Here is an 18675-nt window from a genome sequence, read left to right on the forward strand (position 1 = left end):
GTAGTAGTTTTTGTTAGTAGAAAAGGTAATAGGCAAAGATGTTCTGGCTAGGTTCAGTGCTCTAAGGAGAGGCTATATTTTAGTGAGTTCATTAGAACTAAAAGTTCTCTTTGCTGCTTCTGAGGTCAGCTGTAAAACTGAACAAAACAAAAAAGAAAGCTTTAAGTATTCCCCCCGAAAAGAAAAGATTCAAAGAATGAGTCCGTCTGGTGACACATCATTTAATACTTAATAATTTACAACAGAATTAGGTTTAGTGTTGCTAAGAGTATTCAGATTAAGATGGTAAAATCCTAGTAATTATTCTCATTTTGCGTGAGAATATACATTATCATACATACATGTGGCCACACAAACAATAGTGACGTGTGATCTCGACTACTGCCTGTTCTTTAACTACACAAACATCTGAGAAACTTCCAGGAATTTGAGGACTTTTTAACTTCGTGTTTTGGCAGCTCTGGCTCTAGGGAAATGTGGGATCGTGGTGTCACGCACACTTCAAACGGAATTCTTGCTGAAAACAGCCACTTTGCCTTTCCACCCACCCCCTGCCTTGCACTAGCACAAGCAAGACTGACTGTACAATGAGCTGGATGGGAGAACTGCTCTCGGGATGAGGTCCTGCCCTTCTCCTTTCCTCTTCCCAAAATCCTGGGGGGTTTTGAGGTTGGTTTCCCAGGATGAGCAAGACCTGCAGTGCCAGTTGATGTTAGTGTGCATTTGCGAAACTACTGCGTAACACGGAAGGTTTCTTCCCACAGTCAAGTAGGTGGTGGTGCTTCCTTAATGATACCTGTAGATGCACATGAGAAGCCATTTGGCTTCTTGTTTAATGTCTTTTAATAGTACACAATACAGTAGCCTTTAAAAACAAAAATCATTTCCATTTTCTTAGGAAATCACCAGTTGGTAACTCTCTCTGGCATTTGATTCTGACACATGCTTTACTCTGTTTTTTCCTGGCAGTTTTCTACTCTCTGCCTAATTTCCCTCCTCTCCTTTCTAATATAGTCTTCAAACTGCGTGAGTGAATAATGCGTGGGCTGTGAGTCAGAGCACGGGAGTGGGGAAGGGTCAGTGCACCAATGGATTTACCTCGGCAAGTATCTCTGAGCCGTGGCTCTTCCCCTGCTTCCGTCTTGCTTTTGGAGAGGTGAAAAAAGTGCCGCTGATGTGCACCAGCAGCAAATTACTGTTTGCCCCACACTGATTTTGCTTACTGTGCAAGAGCACAGCATTGAAGGTTTAATAGGTATGCGACAGAAAACATGCTGTGGGTTTTTTTGATGTTTCTAACATTCTTGTTCTTGCTTAGATTGGGCTAGATTGTGGTTCTAACCTAGAGTCGTCACCGTGAGATGTAATCGCTTGTCTTTTTCAAGTATTCTCTCTAAAACTATGTTGATGGCTAATTTGTGGATAGAATAAGACATTAATTGCTCTGCAAAATTTACATATTATGTTTACTAAACTTCAGCATGAAGGATGCTAGCTCACAGTAGCAAACAACTGAAAAATGAGGTCTCTTCGTAAGACTTATTTTCCTTCCTTAACAAGCATAAGCCGCTGCCACCATACTGTTACCTGCAGCAAATACTTAAAAATTACTTTAAAAAATAAGTTCTTCTGGAATGGTTTCATACAATTATTTAAATGATTGAGGGCTGAGTTAACAGTAATGAGTAGAAATATTTTAGTAGGCAGCAGCTTCTCTGACAGCAATAGGAACAGACAAATATGAGAAGCCATTTGCATTCTTTTCCATGGGAGAGTTAAAAATCTGACAGTGTTATTGACGGTGAATTGTCAGCCAACAGGACTGTTATACTCAAAGCTTCTTCTTTCTTTTAGGAGCAAAAGTTCTTCCACCTCCATCCAACCTAGACTTTTCATTTGTCCAAATCTGCACCCTGAACTGGACGTGGACAGCCCCAGAGAACGTCAGCAGTAGCTGCGATCTGGAATACTCCAGCGACATCGTCATCAATGAGGTCCCTCAGGACAAAAGAGTAGGTTCCTCGGGTCTTTGAGCTCCTCTCTACTCCAATTAGTGTATTATTGTGGTAAAACTCGGTATGTTTGTTTATGCATACATACACATATAAATACATCCTCTGGTTCTTGTCATGGGATCAAAACCTCAAAAAATGAGTCATGCCAGCATGTGGAATATTCAGATCTGAAAAATCTGTCTGTGGCTGTCTGATAAGACAACTGTTACCGATAACTCGCAAGTACAATAATAATGTGAAAAGAATTGTTTCATTATTTGTTTTTACAACTTTCTATTAAAAACACATAACCAGAGCAGTCTACATCCTTAAGATGTAACTGTGAATTTGCAAAGGTCATCTTCCTTCATTTTGAACTCAGTCCAAGAAAGAGGCATGCACACTCATCTCGGTGTAGGTTGTGGTTTGACAGTATATTGTCTTTTGGAGATAATGCCAAGTATTAAAGTATTCCTACATTTGCACTGTCCCAGCACATGTACTGGCAATTATTCATGGGGACTGTGTTATGAACAGGACAGGGAACAAATCTGTACCCTGAAAAAAGCTGCAAAATCCATTTGTTGGGGGCTTTTCCTTTTGTTTCTCTGTTAGGTTGCATCACTGGTGTGATTCATGGTGTGTCTAGCTATGGCTTGGTAGCTGTTTCACCATGAAGGAGAGAGCAGCATTTCTATGGTGCTGAAAGGGCTCTAGAGGGAATATTTTTTAAATTTATTCCCAGTAGGATAATATTCTATCAACCCCTAATTCCTAACTATCAGAATGTGAAACGTGGAACATACACTGACTGTGGGGCTGGCAATGCTGTTATCTTGGATGTAGTTAAATTGATATTATGTTTTCATGAGGATGCTTCATGAAATAGTCCTTTGTTCTTGAGTGCTATTATAGTTTTATGGCCTGACGTGTACAGTGGCCTCCTCACTATTGCTGCTGTATTCTTTCTGACAGCTCCAGGATATCCTGGACTTGAAGAAAGACAGCAGTTTCACAAACAGCTGAGCTGATTTCGTGGCTTAACACTGCTAAAAGGGTAAAGCTTCATTTTTGACACCCCCTTCTCTAACAATGGGCTGGGTATTCAACAGACCTTTCTGCGAGCCAGCTGAACTTGCTAACTCAGCTGAAACCTGTTTACCTCTCCTAATAGATTCATTTTCTGCTTGGTTAACAAGTCCGATGAGCTCGTGAAAGGATCTGACAAATGTCAGCAGCAGTGAAAGAGCTGTTAGCCGGTGGTTTCACAAGACAGGGCAAACCAGACTTTATCATCTTGTTGCATCTTATTGCATTACAGCTGATAGGGCCTACTCTGTTAATGGCTGTCTGATTTCCTTTCTCATTGATTCATGTGAAATTTTTTTTGTGCACACGAGTGGCTATGCCATTCTGTGGTCATACCAAAGATTTGGGTATCCTGCCTACAGTTAAGTAAGAGACATCTCCCTGGCCAAATAAAAGATGCTCGAGAAAGTGTATGAGAATGGGGTGAGTCTTTTCCTCGCACAAACACATACCGGCCTCATCTCCAAAACTGGAAGCTCGTGGACTTCTTGGGCCTGATGCGGTGTCATTCTATTTAATAGCCATCTGTGGATTTCTCTTTTGATAAAGTTTTCCTTTGCTCCTTAAATCCATGTAAATTCTTCTTATTTCCTCTCAGTTAGGTCTTTGAGTGTTCTTTCTTCTGTTAGTCACGCACGCATGTGCAAACACACAGAAAGATGAAGGTGAAATTCCGTTTGTATAACTGTAGCATGTGTAGCCTGCTTATTCTGCATCATTCTTGAAGACTTGCTCTAGGATGAGTTTCCTCCATATTATATTAATTCCTTGGTCTCTGCATGGCTAGTGTTCGTGTCTATAGGTAACTGAATTAAGAGCAAGAGAAGTTTTCATGCTGTGAGTTCTGAGTGCGCCTGATTACAAAAGTGAGCTGAGCGCCACTGAGTCTCTGCATGTCTTGAGAAGGTCATTTCATTGGGCTTAAGCTGTAGTTTTTTTGATGGATTCTAATGTATTCTTATATTAGTAGTAATTTCCTTGTGCATGGCAAATCAAATGGTCTGATTTTTCTTCTCCCCCACATAAACCTAGAAATGGAGTAAGAGTCCCTTCCGTGTGACTGATACGTTCCTGAATGAGGAGATGCGTTTCAAAGTGAGAAGCGAATGCAAGTACGATAACACGAGTGAGCCAAGCAGATGGGTAGAGAGTTCTGTTCCGCCAAAAGGTAACGCTCCAGACAGCAAGACTAAGACAGATGTGCCTCTCCTTGACATAGTCTTGTTTTCCAAGCAATTTTAACAAAATATCGCAAAAATACATCATAGGGAGCTATCTCAGGGAGACATTCCAGAGGCAAGAATTAAACTGTGAAGTAGGGAACTAAAGAGCAGGATTGCCGTGGCAGCACACCCAGTGCTACACACAGGCTCATCCGAGGCTGCGACTGAGATAACGATGTAGGGAAGAGCAGCTGAGATTTATTTGGGAATTTAGGAAACTCTGCAGTTGGGAGAGCCTGAACAGGGTGATTCTACCACATTTAAACCAAGATGGAGTCTTTTGGCACTTAAAGTCTTACAGGCAGGCTTTTAAAATTTAAATGCTCTTCTAAAGCAATGATGCGATTCCTGTCGTTCTGCCGTGTTCTGGTTGTGAGGTAAAAGGGAGCCTATGTTCTGTTAAGCTAGCTGACTTCTTTATTAAAATCTAAGTCAGTTTATTTTGTATCATTTTTCTGTACGACTCCTCAAAATAACCCTGCATTTGTAAATGTGGAGGGATGACTCTAGCAAACTTAATTTGTTGAATAAATAAGAAGCTTAGTTAAAGAATTATGGTAGCGTTCTCTCTTTTTCCAGAGAGATGAGAGAAATCTAAGAAGCTGTGAATGGAAAAATGAATGGAGGAAAAATTATTTTCTGTCATTTTTTAATCCAGAAATAAGGGATACATAGAAGAATTGTTAGGAAGAAGACTTTAAGCAAAAATGTATTCTTTTTCCTCACAAAATGTAATTATGAAGTGTGTTGCCACAGGATATTTTGGATGCTAGAAGCATACATGGATTCTAAAAACTGCTTAGATAGGTTGATGCAAGAAAGGTCCAGCAAGGGCTATTACATACAGTCATGTATATGTGTATATACATATATACACAAACATACATACAGACATACACACACACACACACACACACACACACATATATATATATATATCTCCTAACTTCCAGTATTCAGCAGTTCAAGGATATCCTCCAGCTGACGATATCCTTGAACTGCTGAATACTGGAAGTTAGGAGGTTATAGCAAGGAAGTAGTACTTCTGGCTTTGGATAGTAGAAGTCTCTCTAACCCAGTATCCCGACTCAGTATGTACGAAAACAGCTTGCAGACAGGAGAATCTGAGACCTTCTCAGATTTGTCTGCACGTCCTTTGAAAGGGTATTCTGGAAAGTCAGGGAAGTGGATCGTTGCAACAGCATGTGCTAAACAAGTTGGGGGTTTTAAAAGTCTGCTTGCAGATAAATATTTTTAAATACCTCTTGGAATGGGAAAACCAGTTTCATTTCCTTCTACTCTTACATAGTCACTGCTTCGGGTAGAATGCAAGCTCAGGAGTAGATATAATTTTGGGTTTGCTGTCAATAAAAGTCTGGACTGTTGATTAAAATTGTCATTCATATTTAGTTCTTGGAGATGTTGCTACATATTGAAAGAAAAATGTCTGATAAGCTGTAATACGTTAATACATTATGAGAAATGTGTACCATGCAGTGATGCAAGATTGAATATGAAAGACATTATTCTGTAATTGCTCTGCCTGGGAGATATATTGACTTCTCTATTCACAGTTGCTATGTACTCATTTGTTTTTATGTTCTGTAACTTGGTTTTTCAATATGTTGAAGTAGAATGTCTAGTGGTGTATGGGTCTCAATTAAAAATTCAACTTACCCCAGTGTTGCTTTTATCCATATTTAAGATCGACAGGTATTTCCATATTGAGAATACAGAGAAACTAATGTTGTATCTGGAGAAGATAACTATAATTAAATGCTGGCTATTTTTAATGTTGATGGCTGTAATCATTCAAACAAAGCTGAGTGCTATCCCTATAATTGCCAATTACTTTAACTCCTTTTTAAAGTGTCTGTTGTTTAATAGAAGCAAAACAACTTCCTGACTTACCACCTCATATTCAATATCAGATAATTCTGAGTAGTTATTCGGCCATGGTAGAGACTTGGAGTTGGTTAGCTTGCATTTAGAAGCGGCCCCAGTGAGATTTTGGCTATTGCAAGCAATAAACAACAGGAACTCGCTCGCTGCATGAAGGTATGCCGTGCAGCTTGAGGGGTAACCTGCCTTCGCCTTTCAGGCAGCTAAAGGCAGCAGTTTTTACATCAAATGGGATGCTTCCGTTCCGGAAAAGGGGGAGAAGACTTTGCCAGCAATATAAATCTAAGAGGCCTTTCAAACTTGCATTGCAGGTATTCCGGGTACTGCTGCTGTGGACTTGGACTGCGTTTGGCACAATTTGGAGTACATGGCTTGTAAATGGCTTGCTGGGAAGAACGCACGTAGCGGTACCAAGTATACTTTGTTCTACTGGTTCGTATTAACTTCTTATTCTGAATTCTAAAGTGCTTTAACTCTTATCTTTAGCTTTACATTACTTACTTGGTGTGTTTTATTTGTCTATTTCCTGTTGTTTTGAGAGATCCCAAAGCACTGTGTACAAGTTATGGTGCTGGGTCGTGTCCAGCTGAAAACTTAGCTGCTGAAGGTTCAAGAGGTTGCTGCTGCTCAGTCTTTTCAGGAAGTTGATTTTTTTACATGAAGTACTGGCTACTTCTGCAGCCCATTTAAAAATAATTGCTGCTTCTTATCTTTTTTTTTTAATTGTGGATTCAAACAGGGAAGAATAAGAACTGCGCCAGACCAACATATTCATTCTTTTCTTTGCAGCCCGACAAACTGGGGTTGCAGTTTATGTCAGAGCTGCTCACTAATGCATATGTCAGTTCTTAAATCATTAGAAAATGGTATGGCAGCATTAATAACACTTACCAGTAGTTTTGCTTGTCTTCTGTGTCATAAATAACTGATTCACCTTGAAAGTTATGGAGAACATCTTTTTATCATCATCTATGCTTGCCAGCTAACTGCCATAAATAGTCTCTTGTTCCAGAGGAACAGAGTTGCAGTTTGAGGAAAAATTGGCACCAAGATCTGTGCATGCTAATCTATGCATACTTCTGCATGTTGATGCTTTTTGTGAAATGCCAGATTGCATTAGCTTCTGTAGAAATATTGAAATTTTATTTCTGAAAGCCCCATGTTGTAATTTACTTTAAATCAGCTTTGTGTCTTATCTGACCTGACTAAATAAATTTTTTCCACTCCAGTGGCAGTCTCACAGACTAACTGTTCTTTTGAATGCATTTTAACAGCAAATAGCAGAAAAGTTGCGGTATGAGTTAAGTGCAGGGAGGACTGCTCTCTGTCTAAGCTGCTACTCACGACAAGCCTTTTCTTTATTACAAGAACAGTAGCAATGAGTTGAAGATCAGAATTTCTGGGGTTATGTATAGTTGTATATGGTATGTGTATCTGGTGTATATGTGTATATATATATGTATACAGTGCTTTAGGCTAGAGCTATATATTTGCATCTTGCTCTTTCATTTTAATGTATAGTGACATCAAGCATTTTGATTCATGTTGCTTAACTGAATTCAGCATAAAAACACGTGGAAGTCAAACATCTTTTTTTCAGGTTCAGTCTAGCCTTTTCCATTAAAAAAAAAGGCACTTATAAGTTTTAAAGTTGAAAACTAAGCTGAAACACTTGATTTGGGGGTTGAAAGAAGCATTTCCTGTAATGCAGGGTTTTTTCAGAAGTGACCGGATAATGAACTTGAAAAACTATTACTTAATTCTATTCCATATTCTTCTTCCTTGATATTTTCCTGCAAAACCTATGTTTTCATCAGAAGTGAACATGAGCATAACATCTGCTTATAACAAACAGATCCAGTGCTTTAATAATTGCTGAAATGGAGCCAATGTGTCTACACGGTGCTGTCTGCTCTGAATGCTTCCCATCTTCCCCGAGCCCAAAGGAGGGAGATGAGAGGGTGGATAAAAAAGGATCTGGGACCGAAAACGGGAGCGAGGGTTTTGGCTTACCCCACCCGTGCACAGGGAGATGGGCAGTAGAGGAACTCCACTTCTCCTGCGCCCCGAAACGAAGCTCTGATTACTCCTTTTGGTGGTATGGAGAGATCAGTTCCCTCAGTTTTCTGGGGAGGAAAAGCCCCTGGAATCGTTTCACTTGAACTGTTGGGAACAAAGAGAAACAAGGAAGAAGGTTGTTGCAGCTTCTCTGTTATCCAAAGGGAATACTGACATTTTGGGAAGCAAGTGCATGCAGTAGGTGAAAATTAGCTTTCTCAAGCAAGAGCTGAGATACCTAAGGCATTGAGAAAAGTGTTTCATTAGCTCAGTCTCTCACAGAAGTGAAATTCCCTTGTCAGGACGTGATCCAAATTGATTTGATTCCTTTTTTTTTTTCTTGACATTGTTTTCCCATGGGAAAATGTGAAACAAAGCTGGAACTCGCTCTTATTTTTGATGCTTGAATACACTTTGACCCATCTCCTCTTCTACTACTGGAAACTGTTTATGAGAATATCATTCCTTTTGCAACTTGCGATAAATGACAATATTCTTATTTTGTTTAACTTTATTTTTGCATATGCTATAGCACAACTTTCGTGCAGGACCAATCTTTAGAATTTGTAAAATAGGTTTAAAAACAAGCTTTCCCCTATCAGTCCTATTCTTCTGAAGCTGAAAAAGTATTGTTATTCTTATAGGTATGATGGCTTGAAAAGTCCCGAGAAGTGCAACAATTATTCTATACATGAAGGAATCTTTGAATGCGTTTTCAATCTTACCTTCCCAAAGGTCACCAATACTTATCCAACTATCAGTATTTTGATTAAAGATGATTCAGAGGAAATTAGGCCTGTATGTGCAAGTAAAAATCCTACCACCCTTGGTAAGTTTAATATCCCATTACAAAATAACTAAAGTTTGCCAGTATGTCCATGTGTTTGAGAAGCTTGCAGCTTGTAAGCTGTGGGTCAGACAACACGACAAGATGCTCTCTTCTTTATTGATCTTTGATTTAGGAATTATGCAGATTGGGTCTGTTTTGTTTTTTAATGTATTGAATCCAAATACTCTCTCTTTACTTTTTGGTGCTAATCTTTTCCCCTTTCTGTTCCTGGACTCTAGTATATGTGTAATATCATGCAATACAAAACTTCTAGCCACTTTTATAACCAGTAATAGGTAGTTTTAAACTAATTTTTCTATTTTGCATTTCAGTAAAACCTGCTACCCCAAAGGCAGTTACACTGTCAAAGATTAACGATGAAATACATCTAGAATGGAGCAAATCAGACACCTTTCCAGCAAGTTGTCTAGAGTATGAGGTGGAATACCACACTGGTGATATGGGCACCACTTGGACAATTGAAGTAACTTTTCGTTATTTACAGTTACCTGTTTTGTCATGTGTATCTATCTTTTATAATTTGTGGAAATGATCACAGTAACTCAAATATTCTTTTAAAAAATGAATGATTATATATGTTGCATGAGACTGGGTCTGTTGCACTAGCTGGAAGTGCTGTGTGGATATGCTAGATTTTTCTCCCATGCAATAGGTTTCTGGTAGTAATATCTATGCAATGTAATCAGGACTAGTCTTCTGAATCTTTGCCATCATTTACTATGGCAAAGCAGTAATATATAAGAAGAGTCCAATTAAAAGAGGCATAGACTGAAGCAAGTCGCACTGTATTGTGCCTACCTGTTTGCTTCTCACCAGTATGGAAGGAACTTTGGTCTGTTGGTGTTGCGTTTTCCTATCGTTGGGCTGCTCCCTGTTAGATGACTTATTTGGTCTTGGATGATGTGACTTGATTGCCATAGAGCAAGATTAATTGTTGGTGCGCACAGGATGTTATCCAGAAAATCAAGAGGATAAAAAAAGACTGAGGATAAGGAAAAAAAGTGTGCACTCTTAAACGTACGTCAAAATCTGTATATCTAAAAGGCATTGACTTCAGTGTCTGGATCTACTCAGTCCTGTATCTGAATAATCAAGCTGACTGTTTGATCCAAAAGGTAAACAACATGATAAATTCAGAAGTAAGGTGCCAGTCTTCTCTTGGGGAGCTTATCCAGCTGTTTGTCCTACCCAAAATGCTGCAAACTGGAATTGTATCAACATTCCCTGGGAAACTCAACTCTTAGATTGAATATGTGAAGTCCTATTCCAGCTAATCTTTTCCACTCTGTAGAGGTATCCCAGAAGACTTTTCCATGGACAAAGCTTGATCAACATTGCTACAGTGACTGACAGAGGGGAATTCAGCATAAATCACAGATGTTTAGAAAAAATAAAAAAGCACAATGCAGTTCCAGACACTGAGTCTTAGTTTAATCACCGGAGCCAAATGTTGTATAATAGATATAGGAGTGAGTCAGTTTAAATGTTAGCCTTGGGGTCGTTGTTTTGGCAGCCTTTTTCATCAAGCTGGTTAAATGCTATTATGTCCTTTTTATGAAGTGCTGCATTCACAAAAGGATCTTCCATAAAAACATTCAAAACACATTAACTGCAAAGCAAAAATGGGCTTGCAAAGGAGCGAGAGTATGCTGGTAACTGAACACAGTAAATTACTTTTTTTTTTTTTTTTTTAACACTAGGGTCAACATAATCATATTTCAGTTTCTGCTGTTGATCCTAATACCAAGTATACCTTCAAGGTGAGAGCGAAACCAAAGTCTGCGTGTTACAGCAGCAAGCTCTCTAGTGACTGGAGTGAAGAAAAGAGTATTGGTAAGAACAGTTCTTCTTTGAGTTTGTTGAACTTCCGTTTTCATCTGTTAGGCCTCTCTGGTTTTCACTTTCTTAGCAACTTGATCTGCATTATAACATGTTTTGAAAAATAAGTTCTTGCCTACAAAAGCATTAGTATAGTCCAAAAATGTTCAGCCTGTGAGTTAGAGAATTAATTTGTTTGTTGTCCTTGTTCCTATAAAGCTTCCAGAAACTTTCCTAAGTTTCTATAAATTTTTGTCTTCCAGGTGAAAAGCCAGACTCTACATTCTATTTTGTTTTAATAATCACCATTCCATTAATAGTAGCAGTATCTACGATAATTCTACTTTTTTACCTAAAAAGGTAAATAATCATATCACTTCATTTACAGTCTGTTATTTCTGATTGGTCTTTGGTTTGCATTATAATTCATCTCGCTTCCAGATAACTGTCCATGATGTGGCATGTTTCAGCAGTAGCTGTTTTCTCCCTAACATGTATTGCATTAAAAAAAAAAAAAAAAGGCAACACTACTGTGCTTCAGTAGTTAGAATTAGGTTGCTAGACTAGATGTATGTTCTGGTTGTACTTTGGTGACATTGCTTATATTTGCTTGTATCTGCTTACAGTTAGGTTCCTGCTGCACAGTCATTGCATCTCCTCTCTTAAGCAATGAAGTCCAAATTCAAAATTGAGAAAATCTATATGAAGTTCCTTGTAACAGTTAAAAAAAAAAAATCTACTCTTGCTGCTGCCCTTGTCACCATTGGAAGTTACTTAGAATTTGGCTCTGCGTGAACATTCCCATTTCCTTTTGTTTTGGGGAGTAAAAGTGAAAATGAGCCACAGTTGTGCAGAGGATGAAATCTGGCCAGCGCTGTCAGTTTACTTCACAAATTTTCATGGCCACACCCAAATTTTGCCTTGATATGGTGATTTTTAGATTACTGTCTCTTTCATCTAAAACTTTGCTTTTCAATTTTCCAAAGGCTGAAGATATTAATCCTTCCACCAATCCCTGACCCTCGAGAAATTCTTAAGCGTATGTTTGGAGAGCAGAATGAGGATTCCCAGGTTAGTGCCTAGCTCTTTGGCCAGTTGATCTGTTGGAATTGGAATCTGTAGGCTTCCTTTTTTTTTTCCAGCTCTTTTTCTGATATTTGTCTGTCTTAAAACCAACTTTATATATGTAAGTATATGCAGACTAAGTATTTACAATGCTAAGAGTTGTACAGAAATAATTACCCAAAACTGAGAAGGATTTTCTTCTCAAATTGCATGAGCTTTCCCAGATACATTAATAGAATTTAATTATTCTGTTATTTTTGCAGCCTTCTAGTCCCTTAAATGGTTTTCTTTGCAACTCCATTAAACTACTTTTTATGAACATTCAGGTCTTTGTCTGCTGGTCACTGCTATTTATGCTGCTGAATAAAGCTATTTATATCTGACTTCCAGAAACTTATAGTTATCACAATGAGTTAGTTATGAGATAAATCAAGATATTTAGCTTCTTGTTGGCAAAGGAACAGAACTAACCATAGCTGCTTCAAGTTTTGGTTGATGAAAGAGTCACTATATGCCCTTATTTCTGGAAAAATAAGCATAATACTGATTACAGAAACTCTTCTGCAGTTTTTGTGTCTGAGTTTCTAAACAAAAATAGCTCAGTAGCTCTTTATAAGAGGAGCTGCAAACCCTAATTCAGACCTGGAAATGAGGCAATGTATGGTGTTCTCTGAAGACCATCCTTGCATGGAATGGACCTTTTGACTCACAGTGGCACCTCAAAACTGATGCTACCTGTGAAGCCTTTGTAGAGGGTAATGACTGTCTGTGTTTCTGGTGCCGCATGTTTCTCGGACATTCTCGGTTGAACAGCAACAAATGCTCATTTTTCAAAAAGAAGTCTCCTTTCACAGCTTCCCAACTGCAAATAGAGGCAGAGTCTAGGACCCAGCAGTACCTTTTGCCGTGGGCGTATACTGAGTTTCCCTAATAATAACCTGGAACCATGGGGACAGCATGGCTCTGACCACCTAGTTTATGCTTTCTGGATTCTGGATAAATACTTCAGTATGTAATAAACATTACAGGACTAAGATGGAGCTTGTGGCCATTAGGATCATAACTACTGTAGCTGTTACACTTTGTCTTGCTTCGAATTCTCTGCCTGCCCCGAGTAACAACACCTTCCAGCTTCTAAGTGTTGCATTGATCTTGTCATGTGTGCTCAGGGTCTCGGTGAAAACTGTGCTGAGTGTGTACATTCTCACTTCTCCAGCCCCCTGCCTGATCCTCAGGTATCAGCTGTGGTTGGGAGCGCACTGTTAGATGCAGGCCAACTTTCAAATCTTCCTCACTTCCAAAGAGCGCGACTGTCTTGTCAGCCAGGCCTAAGTCATGTCCCTAAGAAACACACTTTGTTGCCCAGCTTCCTTGGCTTTTTCACTGTAATATACCATATATGTTGTGAAACTGGTATGTCTTACTTCTACTGGGCTGAAAAAGCTACGCTCACCATGAAGAAACTCTGTTAAATATGTTGTTGCTGTTCTCTTTCAGAGCGGTACAAAGGATGATTCTGTGAACGCTTACAACAGGTTAATTAAGGAAGAAGAAATTCATTCTTTAGTTTTAACAGAACCTCTAGAGTGCTCTTATTCTGAAAATGAAAACCGATAAACTCTCTTTACCAACAAATGATGAGGAAAGACTTTTCTTCGTGCTCCCTTACCTCAGGTGACAATGTAGATGTGGACTGGCCTGTAAGACACTCACCAACTTTCAACTTACTGAGTCTTTCTGAACCTTGTATGATGCTCAGAAGAAAAATTGGCCATTCCTCCAACTCTGCTGGAAATACTCATCCTGGATCTTTCGAGATGAGCATGTACATAAATTTCATCTGTTGACTGCATTGCAGCATCTCTTATCCTGGCGCCAGCTCTGCCCTGTCACCTATCGTTTACACTCGTGTTTGTGCCTCCCGTTAGACTGTAAATGGACTTTTTTGGAGCAAGCACTGTGACTTCACTGAAGTACTTGGTTCTGTTTTGCAGCAGGTGAGACAAGGCTCATTTACAGCTGATGGCTCATTACTGCTGCTGTGTGGAAGCGCTGCCAGAGCTGAGGCCAGAGCAGATGGATCATTTGTGAATGGCCTGTTCCTGGGCAGGGGGCACGGTGCTTTCCAGAGGGCTTTTATGGACTGATCTTCAGACACTTCTGGTTGATGTGCTTCAGCTGTGAGCTGATCAAACCCAATAAAAGAGAGTTGTTTTTTTTATTTAAAATGTATATGAAAAGCCTCTTCACCTTCCAGTGGTGTTCAGCCTATTCATAGAACAGCTTTATGTTTTTATTATTTTATTATCCTTTCAAGTGCCTGTCCTCAGACTTTTTACCTTGCCTCCATGAACTACTTATGGGGTTAATTATATTTTATTTTAAATGATAAATAGGGTTCTTTACCTGTGTTGTCCAGTGGCTGATGACTCTGTATTGAGTCTAACCCAACTGTGATTCTACTTTGGCCATATTGGCCTGAAAGTGTCTGATTTTGGAAGCTAAGTCATCCTGAGTCTGTATAGCAAAATTACCAGATAATGGATGCGTGAGTCTAAGGAGCCTTGGTCAAATGCTTAGCACATGCTAAACCACAGAAACTGAACGAATTCAAAGACTTTAAGACCCATCCTCACTGCTGAGCTGATGGATTTGGTGGAAGAGGGGATGACAACCCTTGCCTACCTTCTCGGGGGTAAGCTTTATTCTTTCTCTAGTGAAAAACTTCCTCTCTTGGAACTTGGCAATTTAAAAGTAAGGTGCCGATTTGACTTTTTAAAATTTTCTCCTGCATTTGCTGCAGCAGCTTGATTTTTTTTTTTTTTCTTGTAAATCGCAGATTGGTTTGTTCATTTTTATCATGGTTTCATTTTGAGGTGCTTTACCCAGCAGAGTTCAACAGAAGGTTTCTGGCACAACTGTGAATTTTCTCTGCTCAAAATTGTGAGTGTCCGTCTCTACCTTGTGCTGCAAGGATGTTAAGAGCAGCACCTTGACTGTGCTCTGGAAAAGGAGGCAGAAAGTAATGGGGGAGAAGGGGATTTGTGCAAGCTGGTTATAGTTATCAGTGGAGGAATTGCTTGCTCCTCGCAGTTTTCTGAGCGGGTAAGTGCGTGCAAGTTGGGACAGACAATCTCGGCAGCCTGGGAACAGATCCCTTCCAAAGATTGCTAGGGACAGCTTCTGTCGCCACTAACTTACCTTTTAAAATTCAGCTTTATCCTCAAACTTGGTTCAATCAAAAATCTGAAGGGAAGCACTGCTTTTTTGGAACATCCTGTTCTGAGAAGTAGAACTAGTGGAGTTTGCCTTTCAGCTACAAATTTACATCCCCTACCCCCTCTGTGTTCCCTGCCTTAATAAATCCAGTTGCTTTCCCCTGAGCCTCTCAAAAATAATTTCCCCCACATCTCTAACCTACCTCTATCTACTGGTGGTAGAATCAGGAGGAGAAATGTAGCAGAACTAGCAGGTCACATAAGAGCTTACATCTTTTACTTAAAATCAGGCTTAAAAAAAAAGACATAAAAACTGGTTAATGAAACAAAACAACAACAAAGTCTCAGGGATTTCAGTGAGATTTAACAAAACTCAGGTTATACAAAATCAGCTAGCAGGAGTATTTGATATTCCAGAGGTAGAGGAACAGTGTGGGGCAAAGAATTATTTAATTCCTTTGCCAACTTAACTCCCTTCCCCCCCCCCAAAGTTCATATTATAATAGAGGTATAAATATTTTTCAAATCTACCTCATCTAGAATGTTGCTAATTATAGATCACTAGACAAGCAGAAATGTATTATTTCAATATAAGGAAGCATAATAGTGTAATATAAAGTTTTATGGCTTTCAGTAAAACAATCAAGAAAGAAGATCCTTGGTACTTTGCCCTAAAGTCTATTGAGTCTGTTTTGGTGTTGATAATAAAATCAAAGTGTATTTTTGTAAAAACAAATTCATAAAGCAAAAGGAAGAAAAAGACAGACTGAAAGTGCTAGGCCAAAAGGAAGACTTAAATGCAAAGAATGGTTTAGATCGTGATTAAAAATGGTTTGAGTAATTCTTTGTTTTCTGACTAATGGTTATTGACACACTTCCTAACAGATGGCTTTATTGAGTCTGTGTTTTGGCATGTAAAGCGAGCGTCTCAGTATATGTTAATCTTTAAATTCTCTTGTTTATGATTTGTTTGTTTTTCTAGCTTGAAATTTTCTTAGTTTTGCTAATGTATGTTTGTTCTTCACTGCAGTTACTTGATTTGTAAGTTTGTTTAAAGAATGAATAAATATGTTTGAATGTTTTTTTGATATAATTGCATGGTGTTTTGTTGTTGTGTGTTGTGAAGATAAGCTGAGACAGAAAAGATGGTAACTGTTCAATAAGAGAAGCATGTTTGAGGTATGCAAAACGCTGAGAGAAGAAAAACTGAATATCGCTTTATCCTCTTCCCTTTCAGTGAACTCAATGTGCACAACCAGCCAAGAACAGCAAAGCTGTCATTTTGGGGGGCTGAGTAATGAAGCTGGGATAGAGTTGTGCCTTCGCATTGCACCATCATTTTGTTACATTGGCATGTTTTATTTCATAACCCAACAGAGAATCCAGAAATTCTCCAACTGGAACTGAACGGAGGTTGCTGTAGCCTTACCAAAAGTAGTTTGAAGATATGATGTTTTGGTTAGCTGCTGAAGTTTTTAAAAATGTCAGGCTGTTACACTGATGAAAGCCATTGCCTAGTTGCTCAGATCCAAATGTGTTCAAGTGCCAAATAAACACATTAGCAATGGCTTCTTCAAAAGGTTCAGAGAAAGTATCCTCGTCCCCTTCAGTTCAGTGACCAGATCATTCAAAATTAAAGAATAAACTGGCAAGTTAAAAATCAAGAATATTTGGATTGTTTCTTTTCCTGTTCTACAGTTTTGATGGCCATAATGACCATCTGTAGTTTTATTTGCTCCCCATAAATGACCTTTTTCTATTTCAATAAATACCATGTGAAATACAAAATACTTGAATAAGTTCTTTGTATTTGGTATGCTTCAAATAATTAAATACTCTTGATTTTGTGAATTTTTATTGATTTCAATATGACATAGCTGAATAGCTTTAAATGAGTCAATGGATGGACACACCGGATTGCAAGCCATGGCATTTTAATGCTTGTTAGGTAGAACTGTTCACTTATTGGGAATTTCCATTCACTGGAAATTCTTCAATAAATTTACCTCTGAATTCAAACTCGAAATATTCAGAATTTCCCCTGGAAGGGAAATGTTGATTTATTTTTCATTAAAAAAAAAACAAAAAAAGACTTTCAGTTTGGGAGGGTTTTTCCCCTCAGCCCAGCGAATGGAGGAGGTAGGTGGCTGGAAGCCCACTAGAGGCAGGGCACTGCAGGAACCTCCCTGCCTCTCGCCCCGGGACAGTGGTGGGGCGGCCGCTGGAGGTCCAGCAGTGTGCACAGCGGGGCTGGTGCAAGGAAATCTGCCAACATCGCCAGAGGTCCACCAAGATGATTCCCAAATACTTTAGTTCTGCTCGTTTGATTTCTGCTGGAAGCGCTGTGTCAAACAGCCCCGATCCGTTCTATCGCCAGCTGTAGGAATGTGGCTTCTAGGTGATAATTACAAACCAGATGTAAAGCAAGATTAACATCTTTCTATTTGAATGAGTTTCCTGCTAGCTATATTGAATCATGGTTAAAGTAGGTGACTTAAGATCACTCTGATGAAAATAAATCCACACTATAACCACAGCAAAGCAGCCTGGGTTTGTGTGGGAGGGACAGGTGAGAGGCAAATTTTCAGGCCCGGAAACTGTGCTTTAGGTTGGTAGGGTGTAAGAACCCGAAAACTTCTTGATGACTTTTGGTTTTTATGTTCTCTTTTCTCCAGCTATGTTGGTTAGGTTATTGAAATTGTTTTTCTTTACTTGTAAGCCCTGCCTCATTTATCCTTAGCGTATCCCTTCTACAACAGTACAATTATTATTGAAAAATTGTGTTCTTCAAGTAATACCTCAGCTGTGAAAGTTGATTGCTGCTATCATGGCAGAGCTGTAAAAGAGCCAGGGTTTTCTAGTACTGCTCTCTGTTCCTTGTTTTCCCTTTGCCAAAGTGCTGGAATTATTTTAATGACAATTCCACAAAGCTTCTATAAAGAGATGCTTTCCAGTTAAGGAGTAAGTAATTGTACTCTTAGGTTATTGCACTGAAGTTTTGCTGTATTTAATTTGTCTCAAATTGCTAAAATGGACTTGGATAAGAGTATGATGAGACCAAAAGCTTAGTAAGAATGCAGTTGTTAAGCTCAGAATGGTAGTATCGCTTTTTGGAACTCGGACAAAATTTACTAAGCTAAATGACAAGGTAGGAGTGACTTGAACCGGGAGTTAAATTAATGTCTTGCTTTCACAGTGGAGCTGGCTTTACAACTTCTGTAATAAAAACACACCAAACGTGCTTCATGCTAGAAACAAATTGGTGTGTGACATGGGCGTCCTTTCCAGTTGACCTAATCAAAGATCTGTTAGATCACACAGTATCAACTATTGCTGTCTCAGAGATCTCTGCACATTTACAGTGTAATTCTATAAGGTTTGAAATATCAGAACCCAGGTTTCCTTAAAGATTTCTTTGCCGCTTCTCCTGAACCTGTTTTAATGTGGCACATTGAAAC

The 18675-nt window shown here is 39.0% G+C and overlaps 1 protein-coding gene across 2 annotated transcripts; it reads left to right on the plus strand.

Annotated features, from left to right (window-relative positions):
* Window positions 1-1862: 1862 nt before the first annotated feature.
* On the plus strand, window positions 1863-16565 carry IL13RA1 (interleukin 13 receptor subunit alpha 1). Of its 2 annotated transcripts, XR_003256165.1 has the most exons (10): window positions 1930-2012; window positions 4116-4251; window positions 6520-6640; window positions 8911-9095; window positions 9428-9579; window positions 10817-10949; window positions 11198-11294; window positions 11921-12005; window positions 13497-14694; window positions 16455-16565. XR_003256165.1 is itself a non-coding variant. In XM_026082741.1 (9 exons), the coding sequence occupies exons 2-9, from the start codon at window positions 4167-4169 to the stop codon at window positions 13614-13616; spliced, it is 978 nt and encodes a 325-aa protein (XP_025938526.1). In that variant the 5' UTR covers window positions 1863-2012; window positions 4116-4166; the 3' UTR covers window positions 13617-16252. The 2 variants fall into 2 exon arrangements, 1 of the variants encoding a protein (XP_025938526.1); XM_026082741.1 differs by lacking the exon at window positions 16455-16565 and having other exon boundaries at window positions 1863-2012; window positions 13497-16252.
* The last annotated feature ends 2110 nt before the right edge of the window (window positions 16566-18675 follow it).

Source organism: Apteryx rowi, unplaced genomic scaffold (genome assembly GCF_003343035.1).
Source record: "Apteryx rowi isolate R43461 unplaced genomic scaffold, aptRow1 scaffold_59, whole genome shotgun sequence".
In the NCBI taxonomy this organism is placed as follows: Eukaryota; Metazoa; Chordata; class Aves; order Apterygiformes; family Apterygidae; genus Apteryx; species Apteryx rowi.